Source organism: Nomascus leucogenys, chromosome 1a, assembly GCF_006542625.1.
Source record: "Nomascus leucogenys isolate Asia chromosome 1a, Asia_NLE_v1, whole genome shotgun sequence".
NCBI classification, from domain to species: domain Eukaryota; kingdom Metazoa; phylum Chordata; class Mammalia; order Primates; family Hylobatidae; genus Nomascus; species Nomascus leucogenys.
Window position 1 is genome coordinate 851,866 of NC_044381.1, and position 12,524 is coordinate 864,389.

General features: G+C 42.2%; 1 protein-coding gene across 1 annotated transcript in view; it reads left to right on the plus strand.

Moving 5' to 3' along the window:
- The first annotated feature begins 10,227 nt into the window (after window positions 1–10,227).
- Window positions 10,228–12,524, plus strand: part of DOCK8 (dedicator of cytokinesis 8) — a 240,320-nt gene continuing 238,023 nt past the window's right edge. The window contains exon 1 of the mRNA XM_030815609.1: window positions 10,228–10,389. Coding sequence (XP_030671469.1) covers window positions 10,337–10,389 — 53 coding nt within the window. The 5' untranslated portion in view covers window positions 10,228–10,336. The remainder of the gene's footprint in view (window positions 10,390–12,524) is intronic.

Genomic DNA, 12,524 nt, shown 5'->3' on the forward strand with positions numbered 1-12,524 from the left:
GATTCCTCTCAACTCTGTTCGAATAATCCAAGCTAAAATTCAAGCTAATAAAGGTTTTTAATCACATCTTTTAGGAATATTTTCCTTTTATTTCATGATTCTCAAGCAATGGTTCTCAAACTTTGATACGTAACGGAATCACCTGAGGAGCTTGGCATACCTGTAAAGGCCAATGCTTCATTTACGTCAATGAGTCTGGGTCTTTGTGTTTGCTATCAGTTCTCCAGGCAATTCTGATACTGCCAAAGTTTGAGAGTTTCTGTCTTAAAAGACACAAATTGCTAATGGGTGGGACACAGATTTGGAGACATGGCAGTCATGTTGCCTTGATCTAACATCCAGAGTTGACCTCTTACTCTACACCATCATCATGCTGCCCATCATCATGCTGCTACATAGTTCACAAGATCACAGAGATTGTGCAGTTGGATTGTGTCATGGTATCATAACCAGTCTCTGCTCCAGACCAGTCAATTGCTCCAGCCCAGTCAATTGAGAGTGATAAACAAGAGCAGCATAGCTTGCTTTTCCCTCTCTAAAAATGTCCTGGTGCTTGTCATGGTCTCTGAATTGTTATGGTGTTATGTAGGGAAGTGAGTTGGGGTGGAGTGAGCCAGAAGGATATTGAAGAATACTGAAATGGGAAAAAGGCATTTCAAAATATTATGTAAAATTTGGTCTGATGCTGAGAGATAGCAGGGACCAACAACATTTCTAAAGATTCTATAAACCTGCCTGGGCTTTGTCCTCCAAATGGTTCAAGGTATTTAGGGAGATTATAGTTACTTAAAGAGAGATGCCCCAAAGTAGTCACACATTACTTAAAAGATGAATATAAATCAATAAGAAAAACACTAAGGCCCTAATAGACAAGTGGGAGATGACATAAACAGACACAAAAGAAAATACAACTATGCAGTGAACTAACAGGGAGAAATATTCAACTCACCTAATGAACTACTTACATAAAAATATTTTGAAATGTACTTGTAGCTTATTAAAGTTGCAAAAATGAAAAAACTCAATGAGGGTTCTATGAAATAGAATTTCTTATAACATTGCTTATAAATTGGTACAAACCAACAAACAACAAAATTATGTTTGTAGTATTTTATCTTTAATATTTTATCTTGAAAACATACACACCATGAATTTCTGCTTACTTTTCATCTAGATTCAACAACTGTTTTATTTTATTATTATTATTATTATTTGTAGTCTGATTCTAATGGAAATTACTAATAGCAGCAACAGCAGCATCATTATTGATGACCCCCTAAGAGTCAGTTGTAGACATCATACCGTTCAGTCCCTTTTGCCCTAAATGATTTAGTGTGTATCTTCTAAGAATAAGGATATTCTCTTTCATAAATGTATTGCTGGAAAAAAGGGGCCTGATTCAGACCCCAAGAGAGGGTTCTTTGATTTCGCGTAGGAAGGAATTCAAGGCAAATTGCAGAGTGCAGCGAGAAGAGAGTTTGTTGAAAGTTATTCAGTTACAAAGTAGAGCATCCTCAGAAAGCAAGAGGAGGAATGCACCATATTTGTTTTAAACTCTTCTTACAGAGGAGTCTTATCTAAGTAAGCTAAGTTATATCTACGTGTGGGTGGCCTGACAGCATGACAAAATTTAGTACTTTGTTGATTTAAAGAACATTACCTTTGGGCATTTTAGTGTGTAAACCCATCAAAGCATGACTATAATCACCTTAAAAGCACATACTCTTATGTAATATTGAGGTATCTAGACATTCTGCTGTTGGAGGAATTTGTCCTTGCAAGCATTACTAAACTGCTTCCTTAGCCATATGGCTCTAAAGCAACACAAATGTCAACTAGTAATAAAAATCACAGCCAACATGTCCTGAGAGCATACTCAATATCCAGCAATATGCTCTGTGCTTTGTGTCTATTATCTTAATTAATCTGTTTAATAAAAGGTATGGTAGCCTCTTTTCACTGCCTACACAACTCTCCTCCCCTTTGTTCCTCTTTAGTTTTGGCAGCTCAAGAAAATGAATCACCATAGTTCTGAGCCAACCATGGGTTATCCACTTTTCTCAGTCAGATACTCTTTCTTTCCCAGCATCCCTTGAAGCTGAGGATGAACATCTAACCCATTTCTGGCCGGTGAACACTGTAGACAAATTTCCTGGAGGACTTCTGGGAAAGATGGAACCTCCCATGGAGAAAGCCCTGGCCTCTTCCTTTCTTCCATTTTGTGATGCTGTGGCTGCTTGGAGTCATGGGAGCCATCTTTTAGCCTTGAGGTCATAAGAATGACAACCAAAGGCCCATGTGCTGAGGACGGCAGAGGGAAGCGACACAAAGAACCTCAGTTCATATGGCACTGTTGAGTGGCTGGCCCAGTTCTGGACCATCTCATCTGCTTTACTTAGGTAATAAATTTAGATGTTTAAGCCACTTTCAACTGGACTTTCACTACGTTGCTGCTATAGACATTACTAATGGATACAGGTAATGATAATGATAGAAATAGTTACTTGTCACTTAGCATAAGTGCTTTATATTATTTAATCTTTATAACCATCCTATGAAAAAGGTGTCACTATTAAGCCCATTTGATGGGTCAAGTTGAATACAGACACATTAATAATGTGCCAAAAGTCACATAGCTCATAAGGAAAAAGTTAGATGCAAATCCAGGTGTTTGGACTTCAGAGTTCAAACTCTCAACCCCTGCATTATCCTGCCTCCTTCTAAGCAAGGACATAGCCGTGTACATTATGACATATATGGCCAATGGAAAGTTAGTAAATGCATGGCGAGAAAGAGTCAGTTGAAATACTCATAAGAAGATATAATTATTTCATTTATCTGCTTTCTTATGCTCAATTTTACTAGTCAAGTCTCTTTGTAGCTTACTAATTTAAGCAAAAAAAAAAGTTATCAGAAGGCAGAATAGTGGAGTTGTCATAAGGGCAGACTTTAGGGTCAAACCTCCTGTGTTTCAATCCTGATGCCTCTCATTAAAAGCTAGGTAACGTTAGGCAGTCTTCTTAATCTGCGCCTCAATTTCCTCCTCTGTAAAGTGGAGATAATGACAATGCATTTCATATTTGTAAAATGAAGATAAACTGAAACAATACATTCTTAAATAACACTTGGCATACAATAACTAATCAATCAATATTAGCTTTTGATCCGGAATCTCTCTCTTTTTCCTTCTTCTCGGATCTGCCTTCTTCCCGTCTCAGGCAGCTACGCTGGTGGTGTCTAAAAGGCCACAGAATGTCCAGGCTTACATCCTTTTCTATTTCATTTGCCACAAAATGAGAAAGTCTCCACTGCAAATGGTTCCAGCAAGAGTTCTGGGTTTGAGGCTTACTGACTTTTATTGGTCCTCTGACTTAATTATGAAGGACAGGGTGGCCATGCTCTGACGAGCCAGACTTAGGTTGGAAACCCACTTTCGGTGCCTACAGTGAAGGCAGCTCCATCAAGACTATGTTCTGAAAATGGAGGAAGCATCTTTTTCAGAAAATACAGAAAATGCAGATGCTGCTCCCAGAAATGGGAGAAATGGATACTGAACCAACACAGCAATATGTGCCTGCTATACCCACCTCATCCACAGAGCTAGTGGTGACATGTAAACACACACAACAAAAAAGAACAAAATAAATATTTGAGGGCATCAAGATAATGGATACAAAATAATAAATACAGAAATAAGATTAACACAGAAAATGAATACAGCTAAATAAATATAAAATGCAAAATTGAAACTTTCCAGCAATGTGACTGTAGCATGAAAGATTAAGACATTTTTCATTTAAAAAAGACTGAGAGGAAATATTCCAACATGCTGACAGCTTTGTTATGGGCCTAGAGGTGAGGGGTGGGTGGGCAAGAGTTTCTCTCTTAGCATAATGAGGCCAATATTATAACCTATAAGAAGTAAGATCAAGATAAATGAATGGGAAGAATTTGATTTTTTTCATATATATTTGATGGGGGTCTTCAGAAGGAAATTAATTTTTTTCCGTAGAAGAATGTTATCCACAGCCTGGAATAGAAGCCCACCACTGGATCTCCCCCAAGCATAGAACAGACCCCAACTTTCCCCTTTGTAGGGCCAGCAGAAACTGGAACGGGTGGAGAGGGGAGTTCACAAGATTTGGTGGCTGCCTGGGAAATTGTCCAGACAGAAGAACTAGCCAAAGGATGTGTAGTGGAAGGTTTAGGGAGAAGACAGACGGATGGGGCAGTGGGTAAATAGAGAGGCCTGAGGGAAGTGCAGGGGGAAGCTGGGAGTCAGGAGTGAGGCAGTGACCAGAGGCACGTAGGCATTCAAATGAGCGGCAAAAATGACCAGACTACACGTTAACTTCTTGACTCTCTGTCCCCGTAATTTATTTTTCTCTCCGTGAGATATGACTTTGGGAAATTGCCTAAATTTTTCCCCAAAGAACTATGTATTTTGCATTAGTGTCCAATATGTGAGGTCAGGTTGAGAAAGGTGGAGCTGACGGTGCCAAGTCTAGGAGACGTCATGTTCCCCACCCCTCTGCTCCATACCCTACCGGGATCAGCAGCATCCTCACTGTGGACAGCCAGTGGCAAGGCCTCCCCCAAGGGACTATGACCTAGATACAGAAACAGCAATCACCGTGTGTGGCTTTCAACAGCCTGTGAGATCAAGCTTGAATTCTTTAACAGACCCTCACACTCAGGCCCTGCCCACCTCCAAGGCTTTATTTTTGCAACTCGCTTCACTCTGCACCCCCTGGCTCCCATCATTCTTCTAATTCTCAGGATAAGTTGCAGTGTCGTCTGTCTCCCTGCCTTTGCACAAGTGCTCCTTCTGCCTCATGAACTTGTTTAAGACCCAGTTCCACTGTTACAGCGTCGGTATAGTCATTCTTCCTCAGCGTCAATCTCTCTGCCACTACCCTCTCCCAAGAACAAGTCATTTCCTCTCTGTGCTTCCTCACTCGCCCAGACTGTTATATGGCAAAATGTTCCTGGGCCTGAGCCTCTTCTTTCCTTCTTTACGTGTGTCTCATTCCTGGACTATGAGTTCTGGGAAGTCAGGGAACAAGTATTTTTTGTTTTGCCCCTACTATCACCTAGCCCAGTGCATGACATATGGTAACTACTTGGTAAAGGTCTGGGGGAATGAACAGAAGACACGTGGATGATAGAGTGAACTTATTCACTCATTAATGAATTAATACAAAATCCTTTTAGTTATAAAATGCTATGGTATAAATATTCCTACTGAATATGCAATAGCATTGTACATTCGAATATATTCTAAATGCTATATTTAAAACACTAATATGTATATTAAAGTATATATAAAATATAAAAAATCTGCATGTGTATTTATCTAAAACACAATGATAATTTTTTTTTTTTTTTTGAGACGGAGTTTCGCTCTTGTTGCCCAGGCTGGACTGCAGTGGTGCGATCTCAGCTCACCACAACCTCTGCCTCCCAGGTTCAAGTGATTCTCCTGCCTCAGCCTCCCTAGTAGCTGGGATTACAGGCATGTGCCACGATGCCCAGTTAATTTTGTATTTTTAGTAGAGACGGAGTTTCTCCATGTTGGTCAGGCTCGTCTCGAACTCCTGACCTCAGGTGATCTGCCCGCCTCGGCCTCCCAAAGTGCTGGGATTACAGGCATAAGTCACCGCGCCCGGCCTCAATGATAATTTTTAAAGGAAAGTTTGCTAATCTTTGTTCTTTTCATATTGGAATATTTTTTATGACAAAACAAGGAATGACGTGAAGAAAATGAGGAGCTACAAATTCTAATGTCTAAGGTATGGCTGGTTTTAAATACCTGCACGCAAATCTTTCTGTATGTTTCACCAATTGTAAGACAACAATAAAGATATCTACTTGCTAGTAATAATGTATGTGCTGGTTTGATTTTTCAAACCAAGAAATAAATACAAAACAGAGTTGAAAGATATTCATAAGAAGGTACAACTAAAATAAGAGAATAAAAAGGTAAAAATTGTCACTGTCTCCCGAAAGACAAGTGAAACTTGGCCATTTCCATTCAAGTTCACTTATTCATTCATTTATTCAATAAATACTTTTTGAGCACCTACTATGTGCCAGGCCTCTAGACACTAGAGATAGAGCACAAATTGAGCAAACAAAAACCTCTGCATTGATGGAACTTTTATTCCAGAAGCATAAGAGATAATAAACAAATAAATAAAATATATAGTATGTCAGATGGTCATAACAGCTATGGAGAAAAACGAAGTTGGAAAAGGAGTTAGAAAGTGTCAGGACAAGGGAAGGGGGCATTGTCATGTTAACTAGATGTTCTTGGAAGATGACATTTGAACTAAATATGGGGAGGTCCTGTGTGGTTTTGGGGAAGAAGGAAGGGACATGAAAATGATCACGCTTTTTTTTTTCTCTGTAGTCCAGTCCTCAGGATCTTGCATTCCACTGCGCTGTGTTTATTGGTAATGACCCACACTTTTAATTAATTAAATGATACTGTCAGACTGAAAGAGATACTCCATCCCATAGAGATGGAACATGGCAACTCGACTCAAACCTTGAAGAATGGGGAGAGACTGGTTGTGGTATAGGGGGAGGACAGCAGGAAGGATAACATAAGCAGGAGGAGGCCCTGGGCAGAGAAGAGTACTGCCTGCTTTAGGGACAAGCTGAAGATCTTCCCTGCTCCAACAGAAAGGTAAGGAATAAATCTGGTTTTGTGAAGTGGGCATACAAGCTAGCTAGAAAAGGTCATGCTTGGTCATAGAGGCTACAGGAAGTCACCAAAGCTAAATGAGCAGAGAAGAAATATGATGAAACAGGTATTTTGGTAAACTTCATCTAGTGATAGAATCAGATTAGATAGGAGAAAGAAGAGGCTAAAGGCAGTGAAGCCATTTAAAATCTTATTTTTGTTATCTAGACACTAATTTATAAGGGCTGGACCAGAATGAAAGCCACTGTGAGAACAGGGATATTTACAAAGAAGTGATATTTATAAGGAATAAATGGCAGACCTTGGTAGGTGATTAGATCTGAAGGACACAGGAGGAAAAAAAGTTAGAGCTGACGTATTCCTAAAGTTCAGAGAGAGGCAAGCAGATGGAATCATTCCAAGACACCGGCCTCTGTGATCCAAAGACGGTGTGACTTACTCAGGATCACACAATTAGCAAAAAGCTGAAGCCAGAACCCAGATTGCCTGCTTTTCCCTCCACTGGATGAATCCAAAGTTTTAAACCTGGAAAATGAGGAAGTAGTGTGCCACCACCGCCCCCCCAAAAAATGGGTGATTATGGACAGATAGCTAGCTTCCAGTTGAGTAGGGTAGATGGAGAATTTTGGTTTTATATTGGAGTTTGAAGATATTACAATACAGAAATATGGGAAATAGGCAAAACTTTAGGATAGGAAATGGCTCTGCCCTTACTAGTTTGTAATCTTGCTCAAGTCACTTAACTTCTCTAAGCTTCAGTTTCTCCAGTTGCAAAGAGGTGTGTGGGGGGGGATTAATGTTATTATTTAATGGTTGCTATGAATTAATTTTTATAAAGGACTTGGAGCAGTACCTGGTACAAGATAAGTGTTATTTAGTTGTTTGTTAAATAAAATAGGTAAGATGCAATGTAAAGAAAGAGATTGGCTTTCTGGGGAGGTAAGAAGAAGATGTGGGGAAAACTAGAGAATTTAGGATAATTGATGTATGGTTTGAGATAGAAGTCAAGTGAAGAGTTCTATAAAGGTGAAAAACAAAATTGAATGACACAAAGATACAGAGAAAGAGGAAGGCCAAGAGAGACCATCAGATGCAGAAAGAAGGAGGCCTCCCAGAGTTCACTCTGGACAGAGAGCTGATGGAAAACGAAAGAGGCAGTGAGAATAAGGAAGAAAGGCACTTGGATGGCTATTTGCCAGCGATATGTGAATGTATCTAAGAGCAGATCAAACTTGAAAATAGGCATTTGACTAAATTAATGGATAACACATTCATGGTTTCATGGTGAATTGTTAAAAGAATGTTAAGGAAATCTGGAGACAATTCTAACCATCAGGCAATTGACAGCACAGAGGATAATAATGCTGGCCTAACCTTCATGGTTAGGTACCAAATACTAAATCTATTGCAGTATGATCTGAGGCAAGATGGAAGATTTTATGATTCCCACATTCACCCAAAAAGTTTCCTTGATTGCAAATGCTGAAAATTTGAGATGCTTTCATTACATTTCATTTATGTTTGTGTGAAACCAGTATATTTTTGTTCTATATGAAAGTTTATGTCATAAACATTCAGAAACTCAGGAGTTCATCTGAAAGGCTGACATAGTGCACCGTGGACTGAAGCCTCTGGGGCAAAATGTTTTCTATGTATCATTCGTTGAGTCTCAGTTTGAAGAAGTACTTACACATTTGTTCTCTTTGTATTTTGCTATCAAAATATTTGCTCATAAATTCCAATGTAGTAAATAAGGAGATTTTTGAAAGTCAGAAACTCTAAATTTCAAAAAAGCTTTATTTTTCTCTGGGTTTGTTTTCATATGTAGTCGATCGTAGTCTATGCAGTGAACTTTGTCTTATATGCTTAAAAGGGCACTGATATTTGGTGGGGGTTGGGGGGCGGGGAGTTACCTAACCCGTACTGAAAAGTTAACTAAACTACCTGACACAGCTGAAACCAGAAAGGAAGGCTATATCAGGAAGAGACTGAATATAGTCCTTAGGCGGATTTTAGTATTAGGTTACAAATTAGGTTGTATTGGATTGGCACTGTCCAGTAGGAATATAAGGAGGCTCACAAATGTGAGCCACATATGTGATTTTACATTTTTAAAAATGCAAGCCACATTTTTAAAAGGGAAAAAACAAACAGGTGAAATTAATTTTAATAATTTTTTTATATCCAAAGTATCATTTAACATGCAATCAACATGAAAATCATTAACAAGACATTTTGCATTATTTTTTCTGTACTGTCTTTAAATTCCCGTGTATATTTTACACATCCAGCAGTTGGCAATTCAGACTAACCATAGTGCCAATGTGGCTATCATATTAAACAGTGCAGGTTTGAACCAAAAATGCTTTGCTTTGTTTGTTGTTGTTGTTTTTTTTTTTAGACGGAGTCTTGCTCTGTTGCCAGGCTGGAGTGCAATGGCAGATCTTGGTTCACTGCAACCTCCGCCTTCCGGGTTCAAGTGATTCCCCTGCCTCAGCCCCCCAAGTAGCTGGGACTAAGGCGCCCGCCACCACGCCCAGCTAATTTTTTGTATTTTAGTAGAGATGGGGTTTAACCACGTTGGCCAGGATGGTCTCGATCTCCTGACCTCGTGATGCGCCCGCCTCGGCCTCCCAAAGTGCGGGGATTACAGGCGTGAGCCACCGCTCCCGTCCTGCTTTGGTATTTTTTAAGAGCAAGTTGGTAAATGCAGGCATTATATGGAGAGTGCTCTAGTATAGCACAGGTTAGGGCAGCATGCCGGCAACTTGAAACGAACACGGGCTTGTCCACTCTAGTAAACACTGGGACTCTTCTGTTTTTATCTTGAGTTTGAGGCAGGGCTTCTTAGTAGACCTCAGTCTGAAACTGAAGTAAACCTGGACGCAGTGTACCCTTGAATCGCAAGAATGCCGCATTCAGTGTTTGTCCGGAGAAAAGCACTCATGCCAGGTTGTAACGAAAACATTTTTTGAGAACTCATAATGTTTATTCCTTGGATGAATCCATTATATTTATTTAGTGTCTCAGGAAGGATGATGAGCATATTGCTTGCAAAAGTTGATTTGAATCCTGATAGATTCCACTAACTTTTTTGTCTTTTTTTTTATTTTGGCTGCCTTCTTCGAGAATGGTGTCGACCCTTAATAACACCTAGCCTTAAGAATCCCTGGGTTGATTCCCGACCTCGCCAACTTTGTGGGGCTCCCCCCACTTGCCCACATTCCCTGGCAGCCTCGCCGCTTCGGGCAGATGGAGTTTCCGGCCTGTGCTCCGCGGTCGCCTGTCGTCCGCCCGCGCTCCTTTCTGCCGGAGGTCAGCGGCCCCGGGCAGAGCGCGCCGTCTGCCCCAGTATCCGGAGGCCAGTTCCGCGCTGGGTCCACGCCTTCCTCGCCCGCCGCTGCCTGCGTGCCAGGCCGGGTGGCGGTGCCGGCCGTCGCTGCTCGGAGCTTGGGCCCTCCCCCGCGGTGATTTCAGAGTAGAAGGTGGAAATGCGGAAGTTTCTAGCTCCGACTGACAGATGAGGTTTGCGCTTGGCTTGGCATGCTCCGCGGCTACTCTGCGGCGCGCCGGGCCCCCGCTTTCCGCACCCCGCGACCCTAGAAGCCACCGAACCGCCGCCGGGCCATGGCCACTCTGCCCAGCGCAGAGCGCCGCGCGTTCGCGCTCAAGATCAACAGGTAAGACGCCCCCCGCGGCGCGGCGGGTCGCGGCCGCACAGCCCAGCACTGTCTGGCGCGGAGCAGCGCTGCGGGGGCCGAGGCCGGACGAGTCCCTTTGCGTCCGCGGCGAGGCGCGCCTGAGACCTGGGGCGCCCGGTTCCCGAGGCTGCGGCGGTGGAGCCGCGGGACGTGCGGTGGCTCCTGCGCTGGGCCCGGCTAGGTCCTCCCCGAGAATCTCGGTGCTCCTGGACGTCCTCAGCCACCGGGGATCGCTTCTCAGAACAACCTCGCCCGCTCCCGCCCTCCAGGTTCTTACAGGCGGCCGGGTCCCAGGAGGGTGATAGGCGCCGGGGTAACCGTGTTGGGCACGCCACGGAGCGTCTCATAAACGGCTCCTTCCTTTGAGGCAAGTCTGAGCGGAGGGAAAGAAGTGAAGTGGCTGAAATGAGAGTTGCGTTTGAGGCAGGCTGCAAGACTTCTGTTGTCCTGAGCAGGGCTCTGTCCTCTACTGCTTCATTATTCCAGAAAGAGTTTGGCTCCTGGTGGCATCGCTATTTTTATACCCTGGTCCAAAGGAGCCATGAAGTGGAAAAAGTGATTTTTTAAAAATCTCCACTTAAATAAACCAAAAGGAATGGCCTGTGGCTGACATTTTGAGATTTACAGGATTCCAGCAAAAAACTAAGGACTGGGGGATCCCAGCTCACCATCCAATTCCTAATCAAAGTTGCACAAACTAAATGTAAACACATTTACTGCTCAAAGTTCTCAGTAAAGGTGCTTTAACTGCAGTTTTTCCTCCACTGAAAACTGCTGACAAGTAGTTGGGACATTTTTGTCTTGCCCTGAGAAAGCTAGACTGTCTAGTTAAAAGATAATAGGAAACTCATTCTGAAGTGTCAACTTATTCCATTGCCCACAGGGCTGTCCGATTTGTTAATCTTTGTTTAGCTGAGCCTGTGAAAGGTGGATTCCACCGTAGGTTCATCTTTGTGCTGTTAGTGTGTGAAGAGGTTTGAACAAGGAATTAAAAGCCCAGAAAAACAAGGCGGTAAGGTCTTCTAGAGGGCATATTGAGCTTTATTGACGATTTTATTTCCACTTGATATGTAACTGCCAGCAAACTGTTTTGCTTACCTTACTATTTCGTCATCTGTAAAATGACTAATTATTTATGTATATTGCATATTAATGTTGGAGGCCAAAAGGTACTAGTCAAAAGGCATAAAGAGGCTGGGTGCCATGGCTCACATCTCTAATCTCAGCAATTTGGGAGGCCCAGATGGGAGGATTACTTGAGCCCAGTGTTTGAAACCAGCCTGGGCAACATAGTGGGGCCCCTGTAGCTACAAAAAATAACTTTAAAACGTTAGCCAGGTGTGGTTGCATGCACCTGTAGCCCCAGCTATTATTCAAGAGGCTGAGGCAAGAGCATCGCTTGAGCCCAGGAGGATCACAGCTGTGATCATGCCACTGCACTCCAGCCTGGGTGAGAGAGAGAAACCCTGTCTCAAAAAACAGACAAAAAAAAAATAATAAGGCATGAAGTATATCAGGGATCTCCCTATGGGAATTTTTTTCTACATTAGGGTTCATAGCTGTTGCATGCCAGGAGGGGCAATTCATTCAGGGAGTATAGGGAATCAAACTGAAGTTACTGATGGGTGTATTATTTGCCATAGCTACTGCTCCTCTGTCTTTGTGAATTTTAGGTCAGGAAGTGTGACTTGGGCAGAAAGATGTTAGAAACTATCGGGTTGGGCAGGGTTGATCTGGGGTGAGTGGCCAAGACTTGGACTAATCCTACAGGCAGTCTTGCAAGCAGCTGCGGGTTCCGTGTCACCTAGGGGTTAAGAATGAAGGCCCTGGTTAGTGTCTGATCTGCTTGCAAATTGGCTCTCTGCTACAAAGTCACTGTGCAACACTGGACATGTTACTTAACTTCTCTAAGTTTTGGTTTCTTTATATGCCAAGTAGCGATAATCATAGTACCTACTTCTTATGACTGTGGGGAGGATTGAATGAATAATAGGTACAAATTCTGAACTGCCAAGTGCTAGATATGTAAAATACACATTGGAATTTAGAGATAGTACAGAAAAAATAATGCAAAATGTCTTGTTAATGATTTTCATGTTGATTGCATGTAGCTT